The sequence below is a fragment of the Pristis pectinata genome, chromosome 10 (assembly GCF_009764475.1).
Source record: "Pristis pectinata isolate sPriPec2 chromosome 10, sPriPec2.1.pri, whole genome shotgun sequence".
NCBI classification, from domain to species: Eukaryota; Metazoa; Chordata; class Chondrichthyes; order Rhinopristiformes; family Pristidae; genus Pristis; species Pristis pectinata.
Window position 1 is genome coordinate 50,398,421 of NC_067414.1, and position 13,278 is coordinate 50,411,698.

General features: G+C 39.0%; 1 protein-coding gene across 1 annotated transcript in view; it reads left to right on the forward strand.

Moving 5' to 3' along the window:
- The window catches only part of lama2 (laminin, alpha 2), a 287,962-nt gene that overhangs the window by 96,932 nt on the left and 177,752 nt on the right, over positions 1 to 13,278 (forward strand). Inside the window, exons 6-10 of the mRNA XM_052024602.1 lie at positions 781 to 870; positions 2,408 to 2,525; positions 4,989 to 5,167; positions 7,632 to 7,731; positions 7,831 to 7,991. Of these exons, the coding sequence (XP_051880562.1) occupies positions 781 to 870; positions 2,408 to 2,525; positions 4,989 to 5,167; positions 7,632 to 7,731; positions 7,831 to 7,991 (648 nt within the window). The remainder of the gene's footprint in view (positions 1 to 780; positions 871 to 2,407; positions 2,526 to 4,988; positions 5,168 to 7,631; positions 7,732 to 7,830; positions 7,992 to 13,278) is intronic.

Here is a 13,278-nt window from a genome sequence, read left to right on the forward strand (position 1 = left end):
TGTCACCTGGAACACCCTCTCCAACAGCACTGTGGGATTATCTTCACCAGAAGGACTGCAGCAGTTCAAGAAGTTGGCTCGTCACCACCTTATCAAAAGCAATTCTAATAGACAATAATTGCTCACCTTGCCTTGCTGGCAATACTCAGACCCAAAAATGAATAACTAAAATAAACAGGATGGTGTGTGATTAGGAAGGGACCCTGCGGATGATGGTGTTCCTACACACCTACTTTCTTTGTCCTACTTGGTAGTATAGGAGGTGTTTGGGAGGTGCTGTGGGGATAGCTCGGTGAATAATTTCAATGCGTTTGTAGGTGCTGCACTGTACTTTCTTAGTGTATTGATGGTTGAGGAAATGAATCTTATTGCGTGGGATGCCAAACTGCTTTGTGTCAAACTTCTTGAGGATCTTTGGAGCTGAAGGCATCAATCAGTCTCCTCATTTTTGCCTTGCAGGTAGTAGAAAAGATTTGGGCTGTCAAGAGATAAGTCATTCATTGTAAGATGCCCAGCCTCTGACCTGCACTTGTACCCATAACATACTGTTGATGTAGCTGCATTTCTGGTCAATAGGGACCCCCAGAATGTAGTCATGATTTTCTGATCCCATCAACTCTTAATTAACTGTAGTACCTGGGTTCTGATGGTTGGAATTAATCATTGCATTGAAAAAGAATGTCCTTGTGTTGTTTTTATCATTTTGTCCTGAGTAACTCATTTTGGACAATATTATTGTCTTATTGAAAATTTTACAGCATGTTTTTCCCTTTTTTTTAGTATTACTACTCTCTGAAAGATATTTCTGTTGGTGGGATGTGTATCTGCTATGGACATGCAAGTGCTTGCCCTCTTGATCTGGTAACCAATGTACGTATATTCCTCCATCGTAACTGCTTTTAAAAGTAACTTCGAAAATTATTCTGCCTTGGTCAGAAAAGTACAGAAGTCTACAAAATGGTGGGCCAACCAAAAGAATACAATCCCTTAGTAGCAGTATCAAAATGTTCCCTTAGGGGAAAGGCTAAGCAAAACCAGCAGACAAGATCTCCAAATTAGCATGAAACAAAAATAGAAAATCCTGGAAAATCTCAGCAGTTCAGACAGCATCTGTGGAAAACAGAATGGTTTGGGTCTGAAACCTTTCATCAGAACTGAGGAGAGAATAGTTAGTTGAGATAGCAAAGAAGGTGGGGGAGGCCAGTGGGCGGAACAAAGGGAATTTCTCTTATAGGGTGAAATAAAGGGTCAGTTAAGATAAAATTAAGCTTCTTTGTCAATAATATGTTGCTAGTGTTTATGCAGTCTGTGTAATGTTGATATTACATGATTGTTCAAAAAAAACAAAAGGAGATAAAAGGATGGCAGGCACAAGTGGTCAGTTGTCATACAAATAAAAAAGAAAGAGTGAATAATCTGAAGTTGGAACTTTGACATTGAGTTCTGCAGGCTGCAGTGTGCCTCAACAGAAGAAGTGCTGTTCCTCGAGCTTGCATTGAGTCTCATTGTGTAACAGTGCAAGGGGTCATAGAGAGATTAGCATGAGAGTGTGACGGTGTATTAAAGTGACAGGCAAACAGAAGCCTCGCTGTCACGGTTGTCATGGATGAGAAGGGGGCATGGAGAAACCTATCACCAGAGAATGGTAGAGTCTGGAATTCACAGCCTGAAATGATAGCAGAGACAGAAGCCTCCATCAGATTTCAAACACAACTTGGCATGTATTTGAAGAACCATCTGCTGGCTTATGGACCTAATGCTGAACGAAAGGATTAGGTTCAGTAGCTCTCTTTTGAGCCACACCCACACTGGGCTGAAGAGATGCTTTCTATTTCATAAATTTTGTTTGATACCATGATTCTAATTTATTGGCTCAGCTTCAGCTGGTTAATTGAGTCCAATGCATTAGCACGAATTTCAAGGCCCGAGAGAAAACATTTCCTGAGGTGATGCTGGAATCAAGGACTTTAGTTGCAATGAAAAACTGAAGAAATTGGGCTTCATGTTAGACCAGAGCAATCAAGGGAGATTTTATTGAGGTTTCATTGTTTTATAGAGGTTTCATTAAAACAATGTAAGTTCTTTAGTGCAGTAACTAGGCAGATACTGTTTACGGTGTCAAAACAGTCAGTAACCACAGATTGTCAGTAGAACCACAGGTAATATAAGGAAACAAGTTTATACCTACCCTGTCTAACCATAACAGTATGCAGGATGAATTTCTTCAAACAAGTTATTAAATATTCACTCTAGACATAATAAAAGCATTGAGCAGGAAGCAAATATAATTACATTTTATTCAAAGCTGTCAGCATGGGGCTAAGGCAGTAAAATAAATGAGGTCCTTATTTCAGTTAACCGATCAATTTAGTCTATTTCATTTGAATGTGTACTGTTCATCTGGCAGAAATTTAGCTGTGAATGTGAACACAACACCTGTGGAGAAAGTTGTGATCGTTGCTGCCCTGGATTCCATCAGAAACCATGGGAAGCTGGAACCCTTTACAGTAGCAAGCTATGTGAACGTAAGTAAACGAACAAACAGATCATTCTGCACATAGTTGAAACATTGGTTGCATTTACTTTAATATAACATCTGATCTAAGGTTCAGTTGAAGTCTTAGGAATAACCAGTTTAGTTAACATTGATCCTCCTTTTCAAATCTTTTGAAAATATTGTCAATGTGTCTTTTGGAAAAAAAACTGCTATATTACATATACTATACAAACCAAAGTATAGAAGGGATCATGAGCCTCATGCTAATAACTTATTATTATTATTATCATTATTATTATTCTGAAAGGACAGATTGTTTAATTTGTAAGTGCTATTGTACTGTATACATTTATAAATCAATGAAAGTTTTTCTTGTTGTAATGAAGATGAGCTTCTCAACACAAGACGAGGAAGATATCAGCCAGGATATAATATGCAATTAGTCAGATCTACCTTTCCATATTAAGGTTTTAAACTTTTTTTTGTACTGCAAATTTTGCAAACTGCTAACAAGGCAGTGAGAGAAACAGAATATCTGGAAACTCCACAAAAAGGGCAAGGAGATTTCTTAGCCAGTCAGACGGAAGAATGCAGGAACAGTGAAATAATGAAGAAGTAAATTTGTATTATCACAGATGAATTCACTGTCAAATCAAATTCAGAACTAGAAACAAAAATGGAAGGATAAGAGTGAGACAGAAAGGAAGCAGACATTTTAAAATGTATTTTACAAGAATAATTAAATCCTGAAGGAGTAAAAATCTACACTTATGATGAAAAAATACTCAGTGCAGGACAGGTTGACTGACAGCAGTTCAGATTTAAAATGATAACTTCATTTGTGAATGTAATTTATCACACCTAACTGTGGCACAATCAGTTCATATCCACTGAAAAAGAGCAACTTCATGCCACTTAGTGTATTATAAGGATGAGGCAAACATTTGAACAATTTTCATCGCCTTTCTCATGTTCTTTTTTCTTGTGATCTGTAAACAATATTATAGCTGTATTTTTAGCAAGAGCATTTTGTGTGCATGGAGTTTATACTTAGCAGGAATGTAAGCAACAAAAATGGTGTCCTGTATATATTTTTATCTATTAAAAGCTTTGTATCTGGTACATACTTTTCACTTAATACATTTTTTTTTTTAGCTCTTACACTTGTATACTCCCAGTATATATTTTCTGTTTCATTTTGGCCATCACATTTTTGATGTCAATGTAATTCTAATTGTTCTTTACTGATTAGTTCAAATTAACAATAATAAATTAGAATTTGAGAGGTTGGGTTTTTCCAATTCAAAAATAAGGAATGTAGAGATAAAATACCTAATAAAAAAATCACAAGGGTTAATGAAAGTAACCAAACCCAAGCTATCACCCAATTAGTAAAAAAATTATAAATTGGAAGTGAATCAATTATTCAAAGTGCTTAAAATGTATTTTTCACAGTAATTGACATTTTCTAATGCTCAAAATGAGGATCTAAATGGGTCCAAGGCAAGAAGATGTGATTACTATAAGAGTGACCCATGGTGGAATTAAATGGCTGGCAAGTTTGAGCAGCTGAAAGGCCTACATCTTTACTTTTTGCAGGCTTTTTGCAGAATGTAATTACCTTAATGATTTGCCAAGATGTGATGATTAACAGTATCTCGTAAGCTCTGTCACTAAGTGCCTGGCAATCACCTATTCCTCCAAACTTTTCTTCTGCACACAAGCATGAAGCTAACTGCTTTGAAACAAAAAACATTGCTTGTGCACTTGACACAAGGATGACAACTTGGCTGCAAGAATTCCACTATAATAGGCTAGTTCATGCTCGATCTGGCCCATCACCCACACTCCACTCCTTTGCATTGCCTGGAGTCATGAACTCCTCATTGCCATGAACTCCTGTTCATGTTTCCATGTCAAGCTTATAAAAGATAAATGTGGAACCAATATCCAGAAACTATTTTACAAATAATGGGTGATTAGTGCATAAAATAAAATGATTAGTGAACGCATTTGAGAAGCAATTAGGTCTTATTTTGGCTTCATGCTTCCCTTGGTTAGATGATTGAAGCTGGGTCACAAAACCTCCTTCATCTGCAACTATCCTGTAATATTTGCAAAATAAAATATTTTAATAAGAATTTCCTTCCAACGAAAGAACCTGCAAATTATTGTTTACTATTATTCATTGGTGAGTTTCCACCTTGGTGAAGTGCTCTATGGAGCAGAGGAACACCAAAAGATAAGTTGCCCTTTGCCACCCAGAAGCTCTACGAACAACAATCAGCAAAGCGCAATGAATAAATCCCCTTGCTGCTTTCTGTGCTTGATTAGTTCTTTGAGTAAAGTGAATTAATGACCTGAGACAAAATAACTTACAAAAACGAGCTAAGGTTTTTTTTATCAATGACTGCTTATTTAATTGACTTACAGGTTTTAAGCAGAATTATATCCTTCATTTGCCTTATCATTCCAATCTTTACTATTGCAGAATGCAATTGCCATGGAAAAGCTCCAGATTGCTTCTACGACCAGAATGTAGCAAACAGGAGACAGAGTTTAAACATAAGGGGAGAATACATTGGTGGTGGTGTGTGCATTGATTGTACCAACAACACAAGTGGAATAAATTGTGAAACCTGCATTGATGAATTCTACCGACCTTCATGGGTATAGTGCAGAATTCTCTTTGTGTTCATTTGTTTTCACATGAACTGGATCATTCCTACATAGATGCATAAGGACACATTACAAGGGCTTTGATTCAAGTTAGTTTTAGAATGATATATTCATAAGGGCAACATTTAAAACTACTATGTGACACCAGGAAACAGATAAAAATGGTAATCATTCATATCCTTTAATAATAATTGACAGATACAGATGTAGTCAAAATAAATGAGTATAAACAATTTGAAATTGGTATCATTTGAGATCTGTATTGGAGAAGAATTTGCTAGACTTTCTTCAATATTTGAACTAAAATTAATTTTCAGAAAATATAAGAGTAATATTAAAGTATTTATGTGTTTTATTGTTCCACAAAAACATGGAGTTGGCTTTGGTAGCACTGTAAAACAACAGAAAGAGGTCTGGCAAATAAAGAATATGAGAGGGGATATGGCAGAAGAGACACTTGCCTCACTTCCTGCCACTGTTCATCTATTTGGCAGAGGATATTAACATAAGGTAATTGACACAAGGATTAGAGAGGAATTCAGGGTGGTGGGTGTTTGCTATTGTCATAGAATCATAGTCATAAGCACAGAAAAAAGACCTTTTGGGCCATAGTGTCCATGCCAACCATTGTGGTCTCATCACAATCCTACACTAATCCCATTTTATTCTCCCAAATTTCCCACTAATTCCCCTCAGATTCCAATGTTACTATTACACTCACCTACACATGGCTTATAGATCTACCAACCTGCATTTCTTTGGTATGTGGGATGAAATCAGAGCGTCTGGAGGAAACCCACTCAGTCATAGTGAGAAAATGCAAATTCCATACAGCACTGGAGGTCAGGATTGAACCTGGGTTGCTGGAGCTATGAGACAGTTTACTGCCTGAAGGAGTGGTCAAAAGCTTGGTGGTTGGATTAAGCTGGATAGCAATTTTTGACCAGGACAGATTCAATGAGCTGAATGGGTCCTGTATGTGTTACATTTCTTTTATTCTATGATCATAAGCATACAATTGTTGAGATGCTAGGATTGTGTCATCAGTTGTGTCATCCCTCTATGGAAGAGAACCCGGCATGAAGTGTACTAGTTATCATTTCCTCTCCTCTGCTAACAAATATGTGAAGAGAAAAAAAAGGAAAAGCTGGAAATACCCTGCAGGTCAAGCACCATCTGCGTTGAGAGAAACAGTCAATGTTTCATGTCGGAGACATGATTCTGCAGATGTCTGCCCTCACCCCACCCCACCCCACCCCCCTCCCCGACATAACAGGGGACAGGGGTTCCCCTTGTCCTCAACTACCACCCCATGAGCCTCCACAACACTTTGTCTGTTTGTATGTTGCAATGTTTCATGTCACTGACCTTTCATCGGTACTAGGAAACGTCAGAAAAGTTTCAACTTGGGAGGTGGGTGGGCGGGACAACAGTGACGAACAGTGGTGGTTGGTGCAGGAGAGAACAAAGGGAACAGCTGTGATAGGATTGGAGAACAAGAGAGTGGTTGTTGTGTTGGCTGAGGGAGATTTTGTTGAAGTCTTGTCAATCACAGCTGATTTGTCTGTAAGAGCTAATATAGGAGATGAAAAAGAAGGGAGAAGAATGATATTAATGGGATACAAAGCACAGCATTTGTTGGAAATCTGAAATAAAAAAAAGTGCTGTTAGTACTTGGCAGGTCAGACATCTGCAGAAATAAAGCTAACTCTATAGGTTGTTTACCTTTCATCAGAATTGTTAATTTGAATTCAGTGATTTCAGATAACCTGCCTTTGCAGTTTGTGTCCAAACTGGACAGTTCTGATGAAAAGTCTACACTTGTAACATTGACTCTTTTTTGTTTCTTTTTCCACAGATGCTGCCCGATCTGCTGAATATTTTGGATTTCTAACAACTGCAATGTTTCACATTTCACAATCACCATTTTATTTTCTCTCTCCTCTACTTGCATTAATCTCCTTCTGTGGGCATTTCCCCCAGGCAGATTAACTGTGATTAACAAACCTTCATCATCCTCACTCAGCCAGCTGGAGTACCAGTTGTGTCATTCAGTCTCTTTTGGTCTCCAGCCTTTGTTTTCTGCATCCCTCCTCCTCCTCTCCAGTTTAACATATATTTGATTTCTAACTTTTCCCAAATTCTGGTGAAGGATCATTGATGAGAAATGTTATCTCTATTTCTGCCTCCACAGCTGCTGCGTGATCTGTGAAGTATATCCTGCATTTTTTGTTTTTACTTCAGATGTCCAGCATCTACATTTCTTTTGCTTTTCAAAAGCAAATAAATCTCTCCCCAAAATCTGTTTGTTAGTTAAGCAAATATTTAAACTTTTGAGATTATTACATATTCACAGCATAGGAAGAGTTAATTTTGTATGCTAGGGAACATCATAAGACAAAGGATGACTCATGACACTTCAATTTTTGTAAATCATATGTTACATTTTTTCCAGGTTTCTCCTTATGAACCAAATCCATGTGTCCCTTGCTCATGCAATTTAATTGGGTCTTTGAATAATAATTGCATCAAGGATATCAAACAGATTGAAAAAGGTAAGGTAATGTGCTTAATAAACAGACATCATGTTTCTGTTCACTTACCATGCAGAATTTTTCACTTTTTAATGTAACAATTTCTCATTATCATTCTAGATCGACTTCCAGGGTCATGCCGTTGCAAGGCTGGGTACGGAGGAGAGAAGTGTGACAAATGTGCATTTGGTTTTACTGGCTTTCCTAACTGCATTCAATGTGATTGTAGTGTTGAAGGAAGCTTGAATACTGATCCTTGTTCTGGGGATTGCATTTGCAAGGTAGTAACTTGTCTGACAACTTTATCTATAGATTAGTAAGGATCTCATGGAAATTATAAGTTAAAGAAGGAAGAACATATAAAGATTCTAACAAAGAACATTTGAACATAGAACCTAAAACAGTACAGCACTGGACAGGCCATTCAGCCTACCGTGTTGTGCTGATCTTGATGCTGATTTATAATACGTCCTCCTCCTGGTTGTCATCCACATCCCTCCATTCTTTTCACATTCATGTGTCTAACTAAAAGCCTCTTAAACTCCACCAAATGGTCTGATTCCACTACTACCCTGTAACCCATTCCAGGCAGCTACCACTCTCTGCATAAAAAAAAGTAAAACTTGCCCCTCACATTGCCTATAAATTTTCCCCCTTTAACCTTAATAGCATGTCCTCTGGTGTTTGACATTTCTACCCTGGGGAAGAGATTCTGACTGTCTACCCTATCTATGCCTCTCATAATTCTAAAAGTCTCTATCAGGTCTCCCTTCAGCCTCCGATGCTCTAAGGACAGCAACCTAAGTTTGTCCAACCTGTCTTTATAGCTTATACCCTCTAATCCATGCAACATCCTGGTAAACCTCTTCTGTACCTTGTTCCACAATCTCCCACATCCTTCTATAATGGGGTGACCAGAATGTACAAAATACTTGAAGTGTGGACTGACTAAAGTTTTATATAGCTGTACTATGACTTCCTTACTGCTGTACTCAACACCCCTACCAATGAAGGCAAGCATGCCATATGCCTTCTTTAACCCACCTTATCCACTCGTGTAGCCACTCTCAGTGAACTATGCACCTGGGCCCCAAGATCCCTCTGTACCTCAATGCTATTAAGGGACTTACCATTAACTGTATACTTTCTCCTTTCATTTGATCTTCCAAAGTGCAACACCTCACACCTGTCCGGATTAAACTCCATCTGCCACTTCTCTGCTCATATCTGAAACTGATCTATATCCTGCTGTATTCTTTGATAGCCCTTTACACTGTCCACAACTCCACCAATCTTGATGTCATCACAAACTTGCTAATCCACCCATTTATATTTCCATCCAAGTGATATGTATCACAAACAACAGAGATCCCAGCACGATCCTCGCGGAACACCATTGGTCATGGACCTCCAGCCAGAATAACAACTTTCTATTCCTACTCTCTGTCTTCTATGGACAAGCCAGTTCTGAATCCAAACTTACAATTCACCCTGGATCCCATGCACCTTTATCTTCTGAATCAACCTACCACGAGGAACCTTGTCAAATGCCTTACTAACGTCCATGTAGATAACGTCCACTGCCTTATCCTCATCAAGTGTCTTTGTCACCTTCTCAGAAAACTCAATCAATTTTATAAGATGTGACCTGCCCTGCACAAAGCCATGCTGACTGCCCCAAAGCAGGCCATGCCTTTCCAAATGTGCATAAGTCCTATCCCTCAGTATCCTTCCCAATAGCTTCCCTAGCACTGATGAGAGGCTCACTGGCCTATAATTACCTGGATTATCCCTATTTCCCTTCTTGAACTAAGGCACAACATTTGCTACTCTCCAGTCTTCCTTTTGCTGGTGAGGACACAAAGGTTCTCGTCAAAGCCCCAGCAATCTCCTCACTTGCTGCTTTCAATATTCTGGGATAAATGCCATTAGCCCCTGGGGATTTATCCATTTTAATGCTTTTCAAAAGACCCAACACTACCTCCTCCTTAATCTCAAAATGTCCCAGTACATTAGCATGACCCACTCTGTTTTCACTATTCTCTAATTTTTTTCTCCGCGGTAAACACTGACACAAAGTACTCATTTAGTACCTCAGCCACTTGCTCTGACTGTAAACACAAATTCCCTCCTTTATCCTTGAGTGGACCTACCCTCTCCTTAGTAATCCTTTTTTTTCCTAATATAAGTATAAAATGCCTTGGGGTTATCCTTGACCCTGTTCGCCAAGTACATTTCATGTCCTCTTCTGGCCTTTGTAATCGCCTGCTTGAGCACTTTCCTGCTACCTTTATATCCCACAAGGGCCCAGTCTGATTTTGACTTCCTAAACCTTATGTGTGCTTCCTTTTTCTTCCTGACTAAGTTTAGGACCTCTCAGGTCATCCAAGGTTCCCTTACCTTACCATCCTTGTCCTTACTCCTTACTGGAACATGTCGATCCTGAACTATGATCAGCTGGTCTTTAAGCAACTCCCACATGTCAGAAGTGGACTTGTCAGACAGCAGCTGCTTCCAATCAACACCCCTTAGCTCCTGCCTTATCCTGCCATTTCCCCTCCCCCAATTTAGTACCTTCCCGCAAGATCTAATTTTATCCTGACTTATAACTATCTTAAAACATAATGAGTTGTGGTCACTATTCCAAAAATGTTCACCCACTATCAGGTTGGTCACCTGGCCTGGCCTTCCAAAACTCGATCCAGTATGTTCTCTCCTCTAGTTGGACTTTCCACATACTGCTTCAAGAACCCCTCTTGGATGCACTGAAGAAATCATGCCCCATCTATGCTCTTGTATTAAGAAAGTTACAATCAATACTGGGGAAGTAAGTCCCCCACTATGACAACCCTGTTGTTTCTGCACCTTTCCATAATCTAAACAAACAAAGAACATACAAAGATTATATTATAGAACATAGAACAGTACAGCACAATACAGGCCCTTCAGCCCACAATGTTGTGCCAACCTTCAAACCTCGCCTAAGACTATCTAACCCCTTCCTCCTACATATCCCTCTATTTTAAATTCCTCCATATGCTTATCTAGTAATCTCTTGAATTTGACCAATGTACCTGCCTCCACCACCTCCCCAGGCAGCGCATTCCATGCCTCAACCACTCTCTGGGTAAAAAACCTCCCTCTGATATCTCCCTTGAACTTCCCACCCATTACTCTAAAGCCATGCCCTCTTGTATTGAGCATTGGTGCCCTGGGAAAGAGGCACTGGCTGTCCACTCTATCTATTCCTCTTAATATTTTGTACACCTCCATCATGTCTCCTCTCATCCTCCTTCTCTCCAAAGACTAAAGCCCTAGCTCCCTTAGTCTCTCCTCATAATGCATACTCTCTAAACCAGGCAGCATCCTGGTAAATCTCCTCTGCATGCTTTCCAATGCTTCCACATCCTTCCTTTAATGAGGTGACCAGAACGTGACATAGTACTACTCTAAGTGTGGTCTAACTAGAGATTTATAGAGCTGCATCATTTTCAAAAACAAGTTTTTATAAGTTAAATTGAGGTATATGATATATCATTTATAGTTTCATATTAATAAAAGGTAAGGAACAATAATAACCCTGGGCAACTTAAAGAAGCCATTAAGGAAGTTGGTTGCTCAGTGAATTACTCTGTTGGTTCAGTGAATGTCACATTTATACTCTGTGCATTGGCTAGATCATCCTGGATTTGATTCCTTGTGCACACTGTTGTTAATTCCAGCTTCTGTGGTGGTCTGGCTGCTATGTAGGAGACAGCTGGGGAAATGCTTCAAAGGGCCCAATCCAACACAAGCCCTGTGCCTGCATGTACAATTGAGAGCCCAGAATCCACAATGGTTTAGGCTTTTCCAAACTATGTTTTGCCAATGGCATGGTAGCAAAGCCAGCATGTTTTGGTCTGTTAATTTTCCTCTTAATTTAACTGTCCCACCACTGTGCCTCTGCCATCAGCTGAAATGGCTCTCAGCAGTAAAATTCCTTCCCCAACCTCCACCACCAATTCACGCCACTCTTCCCTCTTTCAACATTTCTTAAAACCAAGTTCTTTTACTCAACATTTAATCTTTTGTTCAAATCTGGTGTAAAATTTTCTCGTGGTGTCAATTTTGTTCGGTTTCATTCCTGTGAAGTGCCTTGGGATATTTGCTTGTATTAAAGGTGTTTTATAAATTCAATTTCCTTCTGTTAGTGAACTAAGTAAGTTGATAAAAACTAATGGTGTTAGATCAGTGGTGCATAACATATGGCCCATAGGCCATGTCCAGCCTGAAGGGAGCTTGAGTCCTTCCCATTTTAGCAACTGATGAACCACCTGCACTTAATACTCCCTGAGCAGCAATTGCCTGTAGTGGCGTCTTTGTCCCAGAAACTCGTGATCAGTGATGTGTTGTAGAGCACAAGACTTTTGCAGAAAGTGCAAGCCCCTCCCACCACTCTCCACAAGTGAAAAGCTTTGATAGCTGGTGAAGTCCCAGGTGTACCAGCTCTCACTGCCGTCTAAAAAGCTGAAATGTTTATAAATGTCCCTGGTGTTGAAAAACATTGTATAATTTTCATAACTATGGCAAATTAATTGTTACATTTAATTAAAACTGTTAAAAAAATAAACTTAAAACTGAATAAAAAATTAAATTACTTCAAAACAGCAGAATACTCTTAAGAACAAAATATATATAAACTGATTAGCTTACTTCAAAAAATGTAAATTAACTAAAACTTATTACAATGAGAGCACTGCTTTACATTGAATAGAACTGAGGTTGCTGAAGCTGCACCTTGTAAGATAAGATATCTTTATTAGTCACATGTACATCGAAATACACAGTGAAATACATCTTTTGTGTAGCGTGTCCTGGGGGCAGCCCGCAAGTGTCGCCACGCTTCTGGCACCAATGTAGCATGCCCACAGCTCCTAACCGGTACATCTTTGGAATATGGGAGGAAACCACGCAGACGCGGGGAGAACGTACAAACTCCTTATGGACAGCGGCCAGAATTGAACCCAGGTTGCTGGCGCTGTAATAGCATTACGCTAACCGCTACACTACCGTGCCAACCTAATGTTGGTTTAACACCCAGATTTTCCAGTATTATGGCTAGAAAAGTGAAGGAAGTTGCTGTTTCTTGATTCCATGAAGAATGCAACATCAGAGTGTGTTCACAATGATTGTGGTGAAGACCGTCCAGGAAGTTTGGGACATTCTCATTTTTATGTGTGACTTTCAGAAATGATTTAGATTGTTGGACTTTCACTCTCCATGAAATAATGTTAGGCACACCACTTAATAGTTTGAAATAAAAACAGAAAAAGTTGGAAACCCTCAGCAGGTCAAAGTATTTATATGGTACTTCTCAAGTTTACAGATTGTAAAACATTGGGAGCCCAGCCAATGGATTAGAATAGTTAAGTATAAAGAAAGCAAAAACATAGTTGAGAGTTTGGCTGAGGCAGGAGTAGAGACCAGTCTGGGTTTAATGTTGGTTTACATTTCAACCAATATATAATTTGTTCAGCAATGGATGGAAAAAAAAGGAAGACCAGCATCATTCATTTTTTTTTACTACAA